General features: G+C 34.8%; 1 protein-coding gene across 3 annotated transcripts in view; it reads left to right on the plus strand.

Annotated features, from left to right (window-relative positions):
- TERF1 (telomeric repeat binding factor 1) overlaps positions 1–18,489 on the plus strand; it is a 40,199-nt gene that overhangs the window by 14,133 nt on the left and 7,577 nt on the right. For 2 of the 3 annotated variants that reach the window (XM_053661221.1, XM_037136323.2), the window contains 6 exons: positions 599–720; positions 2,981–3,061; positions 4,746–4,895; positions 5,612–5,721; positions 10,005–10,096; positions 13,264–13,370. In XM_053661221.1, coding sequence (XP_053517196.1) covers positions 599–720; positions 2,981–3,061; positions 4,746–4,895; positions 5,612–5,721; positions 10,005–10,096; positions 13,264–13,370 — 662 coding nt within the window. The remainder of the gene's footprint in view (positions 1–598; positions 721–2,980; positions 3,062–4,745; positions 4,896–5,611; positions 5,722–10,004; positions 10,097–13,263; positions 13,371–18,489) is intronic. The other variant, XM_037136324.2, reaches the window with a different exon arrangement.

Genomic DNA, 18,489 nt, shown 5'->3' on the forward strand with positions numbered 1-18,489 from the left:
CAAAATAAACAAATTTTGTGCTCTAGAGGTTTGTTATGATGCAGTTAGACTTATGAACCATTTAAGAATTCTGTTACCATGACACCTTATGCAGTGTATAATCTATTCTAGCTTATCAAATTAATATTTTAGTAAAGAAAAGCTTTAAATAGCTTGGCTGGTGTGGCTCAGTGGATTGAGTGCTGGCCTGTGAACCAAATGGTCACTGGTTCGATTCCCAGTCAGGGCACATGCCTGTGTTGTGAACCAGGTCCCAGGGGGGTGCACGAGAGGCAAACACACATTGATATTTCTCTTCCTATCTTTCCCCTCCCTGTCCACTCCCTAAAAATACATTAATAAATAATCTTTGTAAAAAAAGAAAGAAAAACTTTAAATGTTCTGTAAACTCATCTAGCTTTTTCCATTGTTAAAGTTGATTTTAATAAGGAAATTAACTTGGAATATTAGATCACTTCCCTAAACAGGTATATGCAAGAGCACTGCCTAGCAGGTAGTACACATTCAGTAAATAAATAAATAAATGAATTTTCTTAAGTGACAAAGTAAGGTTCTACTTAGCTTTCGAAGTTATTTATTTTTGTTCTGGTTTTAAAAGATGCACAGTTTGAAACTGATGAACGAATTACACCCTTGGAATCAGCCCTGATGATTTGGGATTCAATTGAAAAGGAACATGACAAATTTCATGAAGAAATACAGAATTTAATTAAAATTCAGGTATGAGTATTACTGTGTGTTTATCATTGTTTGCTACTTTACTAAAAAATGAAAATACAACATCTAAAGAAATTAAGAGCCACTCTAATAGAAGTTGGGCACTAAACCCAGAGTAAAATTTAATGTAATCATTTCCTTTAGAAAACCTTTGGTTTATAGTCTTGACATGAGCTCTAAGAGCTAGGACTCAGTGTTTGCCAACTACGTATTTATTGTCCACACTTAGGAAAATGTGCCACATATATTTAAAGACCATTAAGCAGTTTGAAAAACTTGAGGTTTGTGCCCTCTCAGTTTTTATTTAAAGATTATAAATATGAAAAAAGTAGAATATTTGATTTAAAACATCAACAGATTTTTGTGATCAAGAGAATGTAAAGTTTTAACTATGTAGAGAGAGTTTCAGGAGTAGCCTATTAGAGAGTAATAAGCCAGCCCTAGTCAGGTGGCCCAGTTAGTTGAGGCATCATCCTGTACACCAAAAGGCTGTGGGTTTGATTACTGGTCAGAGCACATACCTAGGCTGCTCTGACCGTACCAGGTTTGATCCCTGGTCAGGGTGGTTACAGGAGGCAACCAATTGGTTTTTCTCTCACATTGATATTTTTCTCTCTCTCCCCCTTCCATTTTCTCTAAAAAGAAAATAATACACATTCTCAGTTGAGGATTTTTTTTAAAGACAGTAAAACTTTAAAAGAAAGAGTGATAAGCCAAAAACACCACTCAAAGATGTTAGAGCAGAGAAAAGTTTTTCTAAGAGGAATTTTGTTAGAAAAATTAACTTTTCCACATTAAAAAAAAAATGTTTTACTGTTGGGTAGGAGGGAAAATTCAGGTTGTATCCCACCTCTCCACAAATTAATTATTGATAATATAGTGACTATCAGGTAGAATCAAGACCTGAAGAGAATGGACAGGAAAATGACTGCTTCTTTTTTAAAGAATTTCAATGCAAGGCAAGGAGATTTGTCATGTTATCCCAATTTGGGGGTTTTCTAGTGGAAGCAGGCCTTTGTTAATATACCAGTGAAAAGTTAAGTGGGTTACCATAAAACATACAACAAACATGTACTATATTGCTTACTATTTACCAGGTACTATTCTAAGTATTTTCATATAAAACTCTCTGACTCTAAAAACAAACCTATGAAGTAGGTATTTTTATTTCCACCCTGTTACATATAGGGAAAAGGAGTCATCAAGAGGCTAAATAATTTGTCCAAGTTTATAAAGCTACTTAGATGGTAATAGTGGTCCCATATCTTACCACATATGGTATCAAAAAGGGGAATTTATAAAATGATTACTGAAAAGCATCTGGCTTCCTAGGTTTCTATTAGAGACTTTCCAGGTATCCTCTCTAGCAGATTTTATATATCCTAATCTTCACAAATGTCATCTAGTTCCCCTCTCATTTCCCTTTTGCTCAAAATACTTAAGTGTGTCCTAAATGTACGTAGTGTAGCTTCTAATTTATTTACTAATACTTGCCTTTAATTTGACCTAAATTAGAGATGCAGTGCTGCGTATTTATTAGTATATATGAAATTTTTCATGTCTTTTCAAACAAGTTACTTTATCTTTGATAAATATTTTAGATAATTTATCAAATCAAAATTCTTAAATTAGAAAAAAAATTGTATTTATTTTTGTCACTTTTTCTATTTTTATTGTTGTTCAACTATAGTTGCCTCTATTTTCCCTCCACCACCCTCCCCACCCTTATCTTTGTCCATGGGTCCTTTATACATGTTTTTAGATGAGGACCCTTTCCTATCTTTCCCTTGTTATTTCCCTCCCCCCTCCCCTCTGGTTCCTGTCAGTTTGTTCTTTATTTCAGTGTCTCTGGTTCTATTTTGCTTGCTTATTTGTTTTGTTGATTAGATTCCACTTATAGGTAAGATCATATAAACTACATAAAAATATTTTAAATGAAGTACCAAATTTTTTGGACTATAAGACACACTGGACCATAAGACGTACCTAGGTTTTAGAGGAGGAAAATAGGAAAAAAATTTTTGAAGCAAAAAATGTGGTAGAATATTTAATAACATAAATAACATAGGTTGCCACCCCCCCTTCCACACAGCAAGCCAGGTAAGCTACATTCTGACTATAAGATACACCCCCCTTTTCCTCCCAAATTTGGGGGGGAGTGCATCTTATAGTTGGAAAAATACCGTAGTTATTTCAGTATTAAACAACAATTGAGTATTTCAAAAAGCAATGTAAGATATATATTTGTCATCCTATCTTTTAGGCTATAGCTGTTTGCATGGAAAGTGGCAATTTTAAGGAAGCAGAAGAAGTCTTTGAAAGAATATTTGATGGCTCACATACGGTAATTGTTTAAATTAAAAGCAGAATTTTAGAACTATTTGTATGGAATGAGGAAAATTGAAAGAACGTAGGAGGAGAACAAGAACGGTGTATAGAACACTGCTGTCCAATAGAAGTACAATGCAAGTCACATATGTGATTTTAAATGTTCTGGTAGCTGCATTAAAAAACTAGAAAGAAACAAGTGGAATTAATTTTAATAACATTGAACCCACTATTTTTTTAATATTTTAAAATCATTTTAAACATTTAATTAGTATAAAAATGTATTGATGAAATATTTTGCACTCCTTCTATGTACTGTCATCAAAACTTAGTATGTATTTTACATTTTTGTTTAATTTCAGGGCTTAAACATTTTAAGGGCTCAGTAGCCATGTGTAGCTAGTGGCTACTATATTGGGCAACGCAGGTATGAGGAAGGCATTAAAACTTGCTTATTTTTCTCACGGTTTATTATGTGATCATTGGTCATTTTTGTTTCTCTGTGTAACATTAAGGTTGAATATTAAAAATAAAGTGCTATCAGGGTAAAGTAAGCTTAATCAAAGAAAAGATAGCTTTTCTGTGAACTTACTGACCAATAGCATACCTCTAGTACGGTACATGTAGCATAAATGTATAAGTAGGTGTGTTTTCACAAAAGGAACACATCTGTATGATGAGCCCCCAAAATCATGAATCAGAAGATCCCAGCACCCCCATCCTCCAGTCCCTGTCCCTCCTACCTTCTCATGGGCAACCACTGGCCTGACTCATAACATCTAAGATCGGCTTTACTTTTTTTTGAACTTTTTATAATAGAATCATATAGCAAGTTTGGATTTGTAAGATTGATCCATGGCATTGCTTATAATAGTTTGTTCATTCTCATTACTTCATTGTAGGAATATACTACAATTTATCTATTCTACTGTCGATGGACATTTGAGTCATTTTCCAGTTTTGGACTATTACATTCCTTTATCCATGTCTTTTGTAAAATGTATAGTTAGGAATGGAACTGATGGATTACAGGATTTGAACATAGTGTTGGTAGATGCTGCCGAATAATTTTCCAAAGATAATTTTATATTATCTCAGTTCCTCTACGATTGCAGGAGAGTTCCAGTTGCTTCACAGACCTTATCTGTGGTTTTCTCTTTAGTCATTCTGGCAAATATGTACTGTGTCACATTGAGTTTTAATTTTGTCTCCCTGGTGACTAATGCAGGTGAGCATCTTCTCATTTACTGGTATATATAGAGTTGGGGGATAATCACCTTAATCCCTTGAGGTACTGAGCCAAGTTGGCCGTCAGCCATAGTTTTAGAAAGGCTCAGTCTGTCTCTGATTTGCTCCTGTTCCTAGGGTATAACACTCCAGATTGCAGCAGAAAGCTTGATACATTTATTGGGTTCTCTGCCCCCACTTTATTATAAACAAGGACTGTAATTAGACAGATGCTATCTTATTTCTTAAATTTGATACTGCACCCTCAGGTTTGTAATATTTTAAGTCCTTTATTATGTGTGTGAAATGTATTTTTAAATTAAAAAGAAAATAAATCAGTGGGCCATTTAGAACATTAGATTTTTTAAAATCTTGTGTGTCTTTGAGTTTGTTTTTATAAATTGATCTTTTTAATATATGACAAAATTTCTAGTATCTTATTCGTGATTTTCGTGTTGTTCTGTTTTCTCTAGCCTTTACAAAGGAAATTGCTTAAGATAATCTCTCAGAAAGATACATTTCATTCCCTTTTTCAACACTTCAGCTATAACTGCATGATGGAGAAAATTAAGAGTTTTGTGAATTATGTGCTTGATGAAAAATCATCAACATTTTTAATGAAGGTATGCATATTTCAGAAAGTTAGGAGAAATTATTGTAATAAAGAACAATAGTTAAAATAGAAATCCTTAAAAAACAAATCAGAATTTTGTTTAGTGGTTTTTGTAGAAGAATGTGGCAGAGTTAGAATTAGTGAACCTAAAGGGTTTATCAGTGATCTTTGTAGTATTTTTATAACTTTTCAAAATAAGAGTTGAAGAAGTTTTCAAAATAAAAAGTTGAGAGAGGAAACTTAGAATGAGTTAAGAAATAAGCAAAAATATTTTGTTTAAATTTAATTAAACTTTATAAAAAGTTTTAGCATATTTTTGGAAAAAGTTCAATTAGACTGAAAAGGAGCCTTTAAATTTTTTTATAACATATTAGCCTCTGTTTTGACCTTAGAAATTTTTAACTTAATGTGTTACGATGGAGCATTGATTAATTTGGGGTACTTTTATTTTAAAATATCTGGATTTTTTAAAGTGACCTTTTATCTTAAAATTGCCAAGAGAACATTGTGTGTATAACATAGATTTACAAGAAAAGATCTCCATAAGCAGGTATCTAAAGTAGCTGCAGGTAATGTCAGTTACTGGGTCAAATAGCTGCGTAGTGCCCTTGATTGGCTTGTGAATAGGTACTTTCGTTACAACTATCAAAGAATTCGCTTTAATTTAATGTTTTTTGTTTAAAATGGCTTAAAGCATTTCTTTCTCTCCCCAATCCCCTTTTTTAGGCAGCAGCAAAAGTAGTAGAAAGTAAAAGAGCAAGAACAGTTCCTCAAGAGAAGCCTAATGGTACTGACGTTGACATGGAAACTCAAGCTGATTTGGATATAGGCAAAAGGTTTGTAAATCCATTGATAATTTTTTATCATATGAATGTAATATCTTTATGTAAAAGTGATACAAGTGAGCCATTATTAATAAAAATAATTATTGGACATTGAGTATATTTTCTTGATGATGATGAACTTTTGGTGATTCAGAGTGTGCAGAATTATTTTGTTTCATGACTTATGCAAAATTTTGTTATATGTTTCACTACTCTAAAGCAAGAGTAGTGAAAATACACGGTTTAGATAGTGTGATATTTACCGTTCTCAGTAGATTTGTGCCCTGGAACAGTACTGAGGCTGGAAACCTAAATCATCTGTGCCACTTAGTTCTCAGGTCCCACTTGGCCACATTATGTGACTGTTTGTACTGAGGAGTATTCTAGTATTTAAGACACTGCTCATACATCTGTAAGGGTAAGCCAGCCTGCTTGGTCGGTTTGCTCCAGTGCTGGAGGGAAACCGCTGTGTCAGTCATACATATTGGGAGACCAGAGTTCAGTCTCCAGAGTTATTTCTTCTTAAGGGGTTTGTAAGGTTAACTTTTACAAAATTGATTTTACCTTTGCTTTGGCTTTAGAAGCTAACCCTATCAATAATATAAACTCAACCATTATAAAGATCTTCCTTTCTGGTGAATCTGTGACCCATTCTCTCTATTGTTCCACCCTTAACCCAAGGCCAAATACTCATCCTATGGTCTCTGGATGGATATATTTGGCAATGGATGTAATATTAACTTTTTTTTTCTTGGGACCATTGACTTGAATGCTGAAGTTTCCCCATTTTTTTTTAAATTCTCACCCAAAGATTTGTTTTTGTTTTCGTTTTCGTTTTTTTATCATTGATTTGAGAGAGAAACACCTATGTGAGAAAGAAACATTGATTAGTTGCCTCCTGCACATGCCTCGACCAGGGATTGAACCCACAACCTAGGTATGTGCCTTTAACCGGGGATTGCACCCACAACCTTTTGGTGTAAGAGATGACGCTCCAACTAACTGAGCCATCCAGCCAGGGCAGGTTCCCCATCTTAACTATTTATTTAGAGGTGGGGATTTGGGTCCAAGTTCTGTGGATGTGGCCTGGATCACACCTCAGGACTGAGCTCAGTCGTCTTATAATCTCTCTTGTGCCTGCTATCAGAACAGGATCTGCTCCTCACTGTCATCTCCCCAAAATCTCTTCTAAAGTGCTAGTTCTCACTTAGTTTTTCTAAGACACATTTTGTGAAGTACAGATACTATTTTTATTGGTTCAGTTGTTTCACGTTGTTTATGAAATCAGAGTTTAGCAATACTAAGACCTAATACATTCGTGTGGCCCAGTCTTTCTGCCTCGTGTAATACTACTTTAAAATAAAACAGAATTCAAACTTACCATTATTCTTACAGATAATGAACATGTCTTATGTCCCCTCCTTATGTAGTACCATACACTATTTCAAATGTCTCCTAGATACAAAGTAAATCAGTGTGTAAAACAGAATTCTTGTTCTCATTTCTCTGTACCCTGACTTTCCTTCACATTGTACATCCAATTATCTTCCCAAGTGTTGTGAATCCCACATCAGAAATGTCTCTCTAACTTATCCTTTCTTATCATTTATATCCTAGATTATTGCATAGCTTTCTACCACACAAATCCATTCATAACATAACTTCCAGAGTTAGCTACCCATGAAAACAAGTCTGTCTAAATACTTCTAAGCTTAATAACCTCTATTGGCTTTCAATTTCTTACTAGATGAGTTAGGACTTACTGGCATGGCTTATAAAGCCTTACATAGCACCTTTCTGTTTTGGTTTTTCCCCCCTATAAATAACCTTGTCCCTAAGCATTAACCCTTCCCCGTCCACATATACCATACTTTCTAGCAACCAGAACTTCTCCCTCATCTTGAAATACAAGCTTCTTTATGCCTTGATCCTTGCTTCAATTTTGAATTTCCTATTTTCTATTCTGAAAATACTTGCCATTCAAGGTCTAGCTCAAAAATCACCTATAAAACAGTCTTCTTTAGCTCTCTGACCAGAGTTGTCACTTCTGTGCTTCCATAGCATCAAGTCACACCTATGTAAAGGGACTTACCTTGGATAGTAACTTATCTGTTTACCTATTTGTATCTCTCACTAGATTGAGAATTCTTTGAGGGGTTTGTATCCTTGGTACCTCATTCATTACTAGTCATACAATAAAACTTGTAGTGGGCTGGACACAGGGCAAAACCAAAACTAGGCACAAAGTAGAAATCAGAAATCAAGCATCTTGGAAGCAAATAGAATCAGAATTGTGACTGGGAGGTCAGACAAATGCTAGGAAACATGAAGACCTTATGCTATCAGTACTAGATGAAATAAATATTTTGCTCTGATAAAGTTTACAAACTATTTGAGACCATAACAATTATAGATGAAATGAGACAGTGGCAGACATTACATAATTCGTTGGGTTGAAGGTGAACTCACATGCTGAAAGACTTGATATGGACACCTTCAAGGATGTGTGAGCACTGAGCTGGGCCTTGGAGGGTGGTTAACATTTTAACAGGTAATTGGAAGAGGAAATGTTGTTTCAGGAGAGAGTAGTTGCAGCGAGTCCATGGTGGTATGAGGTCTGCAGTGTCTGTGGGAGCTAATTTTAACTGTCACAAAGGGGAGGGATTTTTTAAAAAATTCAGTTAGAGGCTGGTGAAGAGGACAAGAAATTAAACTTGAATAGAAATAGAGATCCATGGAGGAGTTTTTTAAAGAGTGACACTATGAATGCTTGATTACAGCATTGATTCTGCTTAAATTGTGTTTGGGAAAGCTTGATTTACTATCTCTGGTAAGCATATCTGGCAAAAATTAGCCATGTTGTAATGGACAATATATGTCCCAATGGTAGCAGAATTTCTTTCTCAAAGATACTTTGTACAAATTGAAATTTTTACTAAATTGACTTGTGGAAAGTACTATTCTTACTAAATGTTTCTTTTTATTGCATTCTTAAAATTTTTTCTCTAGAGACCTGCCTCTGGGACCCTGAGTTATTTCCCATTGTCCCTACAATGCCCTTATTAGAATACACACTCAGGGAGCACTTGAACTTAAAGCAGATGTTTAGTAAATTCTTCCTCTGCCATTGAAACAAGAATATGATGCTGAGGCAGGAGGGGTTGGAGGTTAACGTTTCTGATGAATGTTACAAATTTTATTTTATGAAATTACTTGAAAAACTGCATTTAACCTACTATACATGCTGTAACAGACAATGTCACATGTTTAGAGAGCAGGAAGTCTACGTGAATGGGGAGGAGCTTGTTGGGTTATCTATGGGGACTCTGAAATAACTCATGATAAAAGCAGTAGTTAGGAACCGAGGGATCTGTGAATGGTGAGAAATGCTTGGAAGGATGGTGATTGACTGATCAGTGGTAGTGGGCGGTACACCTCAGTGGCCTAAGTTCTCACAGGCTAAGGTCTTTGTGGAAGCAAGATCCTGAAAGTGGCATTTATTTACAGGAGACCCACCTCTGGGAACCTATGGCTCAAGGAAGGTGGAAGAGTAAGTCAGTCTCTACTTGTGAAAGCCATAAAGGATAGAAATGTTGTCCCCAAGGGAGAGCTATGTGTTGAACAAAGTGAAGAGGCTATAAATGGCATTCCAGAGGGCACAGGAGAAAGTTTCGAGAGGGAAGGAAAGGATTAGCAGGCTGCATACAGCACTTACAGGGGTGAAAGTATTGATTTTAGGTGGTGATAAAATAGCTGCCTGAGCTTAACTATTTTATCATCATAGTTTGCTCCTTTATAAAACTGGAATAATACCAACTTTTTAGGGTTGCCAAAAAATTATGCCACATCCAGTATTTCCAAACAGCCTTTACCTTTCAAAAAAAGCCTTTTTTTTTTTGAAGTTATAAAGATAATCAAGTGGTATCTGCCATTCTGTATAAAGGAATTTTGGAATTTCTCTTTGGGGAAATAAACTTATAAGCCATAGGAGAGAATGAAAGTTAATGCTTTACACTCTGAAATTTCTTTTACTTGATCTGTTTAATTGGAAAACCAAAAGAATCTTGATTACTGAGTAAATGAGATGGAGAAAGTAGGTGGTGGGAGAAAGAGAAGTATGATAACAAAACTCTAAAAGGCCATAGGTTAAGGTGGAACACTAAGCCAGGAGAACATGGAAGGAAACAGGTCAAAGTAGAAGAATGTCCAAGAACAGAGGAGACAAATCACCTCCCTTTTTCCATGGCTTTTCTAGTCTTTATGGAACCAGTTACAAGCTTTGATGTTTCCTTTAGGTCTCACAAGAATCTCTTCTTATCTAACTCACAACATGATTGCCACCAACAAGATTCTAGTGAGGAAGAAGAAAGAAAAAAAGTTCTTAAAAGTGAGTACTCTTATTAATGTTTTAAAAGTGGAAAATTGAGGTGTTCTCAAAGCAAGCCAATCTTTGACCTTGTCACCACAACACACAAAAACACTTCAGAAAACTGAAGCACAAAGAGATTAAATGTCATGACTGGACAGAGTTAATTAGAAGTGGTAGCTAAGTTAGAAAGTTAGCTATTCTGACTGCCTAGCCTAGAGTACTTTTTAAAAATACATATTTTATTGATTATGCTATTACAGTTGTCCCATTTCACTCCCCTCTACCTTGCACACTCCTCCCACCCACATACCCCCCTTTAGTTCATGTCCATGGATCATACATATAAGTTCTTTGGCTACTACATTTTCTATACTATTCTTACCCTCCTCCTGTCTATTTTCTACCTACCTTCTATGCTACTTATTCTCTGTACCTTTCCTCCCGCTTTCCCCCTCCCACTTCCCTATTGATAACTCTCCATGTGACCTCCATTTCTGTGGTTCTACTCCTGTTCTAGTTGTTTGCTTTTATTTTTGTTTTAGGTGTGGTTGTTAATAACTGAGTTTGCTGTCATTTTACTGTTCATATTTTTTATCTTCTTTTTCTTAGATAAGTCCCTTTAACATTTCATATAATAAGGGCTTGGTAATGATGAACTCCTTGAACTTGACCTTATCTGAGAAGCACTTTATCTGCCCTTCCATTCTAAATGAAAGCTTTGCTGGATAGAGCAATCTCAGATGTATGTCTTTGGATTTCATGACTTGGAATACTTCTTTCCAGCCCCTTCTTGCCTGTAAGGTCTGTTTTGAGAAATCTGCTTACAGTCTGATGGGAAGTCCTTTGTAGGTGACTGTCCCCTTTTCTCTTGCTGCTTCTAGGATTCTCTCCTTCATTTTAATCTTGGGGAATGTAATTATGATGTGCCTTGGTGTCTGCTTCCTTGGGTCCAACTTCTTTGGGACTCGCTGAGCTTCCTGGACTTTATGCAAGTCTATTTCCTTTGCCAGATGGGAGAAGTTCTCCTTCATTACTTGTTTAATTAAGTTTTTAATTTCTTGCTCTTCTTCTGCTTCTGGTACCCCTATAATCCAGACGTTGAAATGTTTAAAGATGTCCTAGAGATTCCTAAGCCTCTCCTCAGTTTTTTGAATTCTTGTTTCTTCATTCTGTTCTGGTTGAATGTTTCTTTCTTCCTTCTGGTCCACTCCATTGATGTGAGTCCCAGTTTTCTTCCCATCACTATTGGTTCCCTGTGCATTTTCCTTTATTTCACACAGCATAGCCTTCATTTTTTTTTTTTTTTTTTCATTTAATTTGCAACCAAATTCAGCCAATTCTGTGAGCATCCTGATTAACAGTGTTTTCTAACTGTGCATCTGATAGGTTGGCTATCTCTTCATCGCTTAGTTGTATTTTTTCTGGAGCTTTGATGACCTAGAGTACTTTGGTATAATGGTACACTACTTTTCTATTTAAACTTTATGTAGCAATTTGACATAGTTACTTGTCTAAAACATAAATATAATTGATTCTTGTTATTTGCGGTAGTTATGTTCTAGGAAGGCTCCACGAGTACTGAATTAGTGAATAATGAGACATCATGGGGCAGTATAGGGGTAGGTTTCTTGGAGCCTCTTGGTCACCCATTTTTGTCAACTGGTCAATACATAGCCTTGTTTTATGTGTTTCTGTTAAAAGATACCTTATTTAATATATATAATATGTTCATTAACATTGAACTCATGGCCAACAACACTGCAGTGAAACTTAACTGCATATAGAAGCTAGCCATCCTCATTGCATTCAGAATTTATTATCCTTATTAAAGGCATTGCTAGATTGATTTAAGAAACAAGCAACAATAACCCAAAATCTTAAAAAACAGTCCATAATTTTTGTCATTATTTTAAATTATAATTTGATTAAAAGTTCCTTCTTACCATGTATGCATTCAATCAATGTTTATTGAACTGACACCATATTGTAGATACTACAGTTATGTAGGGATTTTAAAACCTTGTTGATTCATACCTAAATACACTGATCACTATAAAAATCATAGATGTACCAGCTTGATGCTGGACACATAGTAACACTGCAGTAAATATTAATTGAACACATTCATAGTTGATAGCTGATAACATGGCCTCTATTAGCTAATACTTGTAAATTACAACTCAAAAATATTTACATCCATAGATATCATCATCCTCATTTTAAAGACGGTAAAGTTAAACTCAAATATTTGCTTCATGTTGCTGGAGTTCCAACGTTTTTCTACATCTATTGCTATAAAATGGCTAAGAATTATAATTCTAAACTAAAATAAATTTGTTCCTTTGACCTACTTCGTTGCCTGTCTTACTAACCGCGGAAACTACTTGGTAGCAGGAAATGAATAATCAATCCTTGTACATTCACAAAAGCTGTAGGGATTTTCAGGGCCCTGATGGACTACCTCTCTTAACACATAGAGTTTTAGAGTAATAGTGTTAAATTCTAAAAACCCTGTTGAAATTTTTATTTAAATTGCATTGTAACAATAGATAATTTTCAGACAACTAACATAATTGTCTTTCTGTGGATATTTCTCTATTTATATTGTCCTCTGTATATATATTTTCTTATAATGTGTATACAAACACACATATATAGTAAAACATTTTAAGTTAACTATACATAGATCTTGACTACTTTTGCTAGATTTATCCCTAAGAATGTTATCTTTTTTGTTATATTGTGAATATTATCTTTCAGTATCTTTAGTTTTTAATTACATATTTTAATTGTTGCTAATGTACAGAAATACTATTGAGTTTTGTTTATTGATCAAACAGTCAAATAATTATTTATCTAACCATCTTGTTAAACTCTTCTTAATTCTATTCGTTGATTCTTTTAGTTTCTGTATAAAAAATTCTCTTTCAATAATTATAGTTCTATTTCTTTTCAGTTACAGATGCATGTATTTCTTGTCTTATTGAACTCTGAATAAGAAAGAGGGAGGGACTGTACCGTGCTGTTTTGAAATTTGAAGGGGGAGAAAAATTAAGCACATAGAATTCTTTTTCTTTAAAAAAAGCTAAAAATATAAGTGGGAATTTCATGGTGGCTTTAAATATATAATTCCTCTTTTTCTTTTAATGTAAAACAATTTTTGATGGCAGTATTCCTACTTTTAGGTAGAAGAAGGACACAGAAAGACAAACAAGAGACCGAAAGAAAGAGAATGAGTGTTTTAAACAATCAGCCAGAAACTTCTAAAAATCATCGCTCTAGGAAGAGACAGGTATTTGTTTATTATCTTAAAATGATACTTGATGGACAGTAAAGTCATAACTTGAATAATTGTGATTATTTCACATTATTTCTCTTCAACGCCCCCCCCCCCAAATCCTGAGTATAAAATGTTTCTTCTTGGCTGTCTTTCATTTTGCCATCTTAGATTGACCAGTCTGCCCATTAAAAGATTCAAAAAAAATACTTCACCCACATTGTTAAAATCATCTTTTCTCAAAAAGTGGTTTTTTTAAAGATTTTCTTTATTTATTTTTAGAGAGAGGGGAAGGGAGAAACGGAGAGAAACATTGATGTGTGAGAGAAACATCAGTCATTTACCTCTCACATGCCCCTAACTGGAGACCTGACCCACAACCCAGGCATCTGCCCTGACAGGGAATCTAGTGACTTTTAGGTTTGCAGTCTGGCACTCAATCCATTTAGCCACACCAGCCAAGGCTAAAAAATAGTCTTAAGTTGGGTATTGATACGACATTTGTTTAAAATGATTGTGATACTGTCATAAACTCAGTTCATATGTAAGATGGGTCTTAAATCCACATATTTTCTCTTTTATATTTATATTTGCCTAATAGAGGTCCAATTCAGGTAATGTTATTCTGTGTTTAAAAAAAAAAAAGATACCATCTGGTATGGAATTTTTCTATTCAGAAAGTTAAGCTGGGTCAGTTTTAAGACTGACTTCATTTATTTCTCTCAGTGAATATAGTCCTGTGCCATCTTGTCCAGTGTCTGAAACAGTTGTTTCCTGTATTTCGTCTAGTGTTTTAGTTGTTTACAGCAGGTGCATAAATCTGGTCCTTGTTCTATCATGGTTGGAAGTAGAAAGTGATCCGGTACCTTTTTCTTACTCTCCTGTATTAAGATGATTTATTTCTTCTAAGCTTTTTTTAAAGATTATATTTATTTATTTTTAGAGAGATGGAAGGGAGAAAGAGGTAAAGAAACATCAGTTTGTGAGAGAAAAATCAATCAGCTTCCTTTTCACTCCCACAACAGGGGACTGGGTCCACAACCCAGGCATGTGCACTGACCAGAAACCGAACCGGCAACCTTTCATTTTGCAGGATGACATTCAGACAACTGATCGGCACCAGTCCAGGCTCCTTGATAGGCTTTTTGCAAATGATTCACACTGAGATTTTAGAGAACTTGATCCTACATCAAGTTCAAGGCTACTAGGAATATCTCCTGTGATTAAAGCTTTTTTTTAAGCCTTGCTTTTTTCCCCCAAGTGAGCAAGCAAAAACTACTTTTACTTTGCTTCCTGCACATACTGCTTATCTTGTGATTCTTTATTTAACCTCATCACTTCTATTTTTGGAGCTATTTCAGATTGAGGGAGGCTCTTGCTGTTTCAGACCAGGGATTTAGGGTTTGCACCTCAGTATGTGTTTACTTTGGAACAGTGTACTTCACAGGCTGTCTGAAATCTGTAAACTGTGTGCCTGTGCCATGCTTCTTTGTATACCTTTTGTCAGTTTCCACTGATAATGTATTCCTTTCACCTATATTATGGTTCAGATCATAAGGGGTCTTCTAATTTTATCAGAGTTTAGGATTTCTTTCATTTTTGCTATTGGGCGAATTCCCAAAAGAGAATGGGGAATGGCTAACCTTATGCCACAAATAGTTTTACATAATTTTTCTTTGGTATTTTGCTTTGTGAATATGATGTGCCAAGGTATAGATTTTTGTTGTCATGGAGTTCAGAATATTTTCTTATAATCCTTTGTATTTCTTTGGTGTCAGTTGTTATTTCCCCTCTTTCATTTGATTGTATTTATTTGGGTCCGTGCTCTTTTTTCTTGATGAGTCTTTTTAAAGTTTTGTCAATCTTGTTTATCTTTTCAAAGAAGTATCTCTTGGATTTCTTGATCTTTTGTATCTGTTTTTTTTTCATTTGTTTGTTTTTGTTTTGTTTTACTATCTAATTTATTTCTGCTCTGATCTTTATTATCTCCTTCCTTTCTACTCACTTTGGACTTTGTTGTTATTTTTCAAGTTTCTTTTAAGTGTAAAGTATTTGAGCTTTTTCTTATTTTTTTTTGAGATAGGCCTGTAATGCTATGAATTTTCCTCTTAGGATTGCTTTCCCAATGTCCCACAGATTTTGGATTGTTTTATCCTCAATTTCACTTGTTTCAAGGTATCTTCTGATTTCTTCCTTAATCTTCTTGTTGACCTATTCATTGTTTACAACATGTTATTTAGCTTCCATGTCTTTGCATGTTTATCAGTGTTCTTGTGATTGATTTGTAGTTTCATAGCATTGTGGTGAGATAAAATACTTGATATGATTTCAGTCTTCTTAAATTTACTGAGACTTGTTTTATGTCCTAACATGTCTATCCTAGAAAATGTTCCATGTGCACTTGAAAAGTATGTATACTCTGATGCTTTGGGGTGAAATGCTCTGAAGATATCAAATGAAATCCATTTTATTTAGTGTGTCCTTTAAGGCTCTGTCTCCTTGTTGATTTTCTATCCACTAAAGTCAGTGGGATATTTAAATCCCTAACTATGACTATATTTCTATCAATCTCTCCCTTTATGGCCATCAAGATTTGCTTCCCATATTTAGTTGCTTCTATGTTGGATGTGTAAATGTTTGCTAGGGTTATATCCTCATGTTGGATTGTTCTCTTTATCATTATGTAGTATCCTTTGTCTCTTACTGTAGCCTTGGTTTTAAAGCCTATTTGCAGATATAGGTACTGCTACCCCAGCTTTTTTTTCCATTTGCATGAAATATATTTTTCCATCCCTTTACTTTTAGTCTGTGTGTATCTTTTGATCTGAGATGGGTCGGTTGGAGGCAGCATGTATATGGGTCTTGTTTTCTTATCCATTCAGGTACCCTCTGTCTTTTGGCTGGAGCATTTAAGCCATTTACATTTAAGGTGATTATTGATAAGTACATATTTACTGCCATGTTATTGTTAGACATGTTCTATTTTTCTTTTCTCTTTTTCTTAAAAATATTTTATTTATTTATTTTTCAAGAGAGGGGAAGGGAAGGAGAAAGAGTGGGAGAGAAACATCAATGTATGGTTGCCTCTCATGCGTCCCCTGCTGGGAACTGGCCTGCAACCCAGGCATGTGCCCTGACTGGGAATCGAACCTCAATACTCTGGTTCGCAGGCCCGTGCTCAATCCACTGAGCTATGCCAGCCAGGGCCTCTTTTTGTTCTTTTTAAAGCATGTCCTTTAACATTTGTTATAGTACTAATCTTGTATTAACAAACTGCTTTACTTTTTTCTTATCTGGGAAGCTCCTTATTTATCCTTTGATTTTAAATAATAGCCATGCTGGGTAAAGTAGCCCTGATTTTAGGTCCTTGCATTTCATCTCCTTGAATATTTCATACCACTCCCTTCTGGCCTGAAATGTTTCTGTCGAGAAATCAGATAACAGTTTAATGGGTGCTCCCTTGAATGTAACTTACTTGCTTTTCTCTTGCAGCTTTTAGAATTCTCTCCTTGTCTTTAAACTTTGTCATTTTAATTATGATGTGTCTCAATGTAGGTCCAACTTATTTGGGACTCAGAGCTTCCAGACTTGTATGGCTTTTCCTTCACCAGATTAGGAAAGTTTTCGGTCATTATTTCTTCAAATAGGTTCTTGATCCTTTGCTCACTTTCTTCTTCTAGTATTCTCATGATGTGGATGTTGTTACACTTCATGTTGTCCAAAATGGTTCTTAAGCAATCCTCATTATTTTTAAATTCTTTTTTCTTTGTGCTGCTCTACCCAGGTGGTTTTTTCTACCTCATCTTCTAAATCACTGATTGGGTCCTCTACTTCATCTAACCTATTGTTTATTTTTCCCAGTGTATTATTTATTTCAGATACTGCATTCTTTATTTCTGACTGGTCCTCTCTTATGTTTTTTCATGCTGTCAAGTATCCTTATGAGCCTTATTCTAAATTCTCTATTGTTAATTGTTTGCCTTAGTTTTATCTAGCTCTTCTGGAGAATTATCCTTTTTTTTTCTTGTGGTGTCTGTTTCTTTGTCTTCCCATTTTGGCTGTTTCTTTGTTGTTTTTTTTTTTTTTTTTTTTTAATATATTAGGTGGATCTATAAAGACTCTGGTGTAGGCCTTTTTCAAATGCTGCTTGTGACTGACTGGCCCTGGTCAATCTGTCAGAGGTATCAGCAATCCAGTGTGTGACTCTCTGCCAGGCCTGTTCATGTGCGGAGAGTTCTTTGCTCTTCAATTTGAGGAGTTTCTATGAACATATCTTTAAGTTCACTGATCTTTCTTCATCCATGTCTAGTCTGCTGATTAGCTGATCAGAGGCATTCTTCATTTTTGTTATCAGGTTGTTGATTTCTAGCATTTCCTTTTGAATCTTTCTTAGGGATTATATCTCTGCTTACATTTATGTATCTGTTTTTACATTGTCCACTTGAGCCTTGGCATATTAATTATAGTTATGTTAAATTCTTACTCTTATAATTCCAAAACCTTTGCCATAGCTGAGCCTGATGCTATGTCCCTTCAGACTGTGTTTTTCACCTTTGAATGTTCCTTATAATTTTTTGTTAATAGCTGGGCATAACTGTCAGATAATAGGAACTGAGGTAAATTGGCTTTTAGTGTGAGGTTTTGTATTCATCTGATGAGAAATTACATTTTATTTACTGTTTTCCATAAGTATATGTGGTAGTAACTAAAATATACTTTTTTCTTAGCTCCTGTGTTGTCTTTAGGTTTCCCTAGAGACTCCTTCTCAATAAAAGTCTGAGGCAGCTCTTCCAGCTGAGGCAGTTGTTATACAAGTAATATTTACACATTATTCTGTAATATTTTCTGCCTCTTTACACATTATTCCAAAAGCTGGATTTCTACCTCATACTGACTTTTTAAGAGTTTTGTGGGTTTTATTTTGCTTTAACTTTTTTTAATTACAGTGTACATTCAATATTATTTTGCATTATCTAACTCATACTTTTAATTGGTCTTTCCCTATAGTGCTTCTGGCAACAGTTGCAAATGGAATTGTAGGTGTTGTTTATGGATATATTTGACAAAAGTTATTACTTTCTTTGTAGTCAAAATACTATGTGGGATATCAACTACATAATTTAAGGAAGGCAAT

This window comes from Artibeus jamaicensis, unplaced genomic scaffold (genome assembly GCF_021234435.1).
Source record: "Artibeus jamaicensis isolate MK-2021 breed Jamaican fruit bat unplaced genomic scaffold, CSHL_Jam_final scaffold_916, whole genome shotgun sequence".
In the NCBI taxonomy this organism is placed as follows: Eukaryota; Metazoa; Chordata; class Mammalia; order Chiroptera; family Phyllostomidae; genus Artibeus; species Artibeus jamaicensis.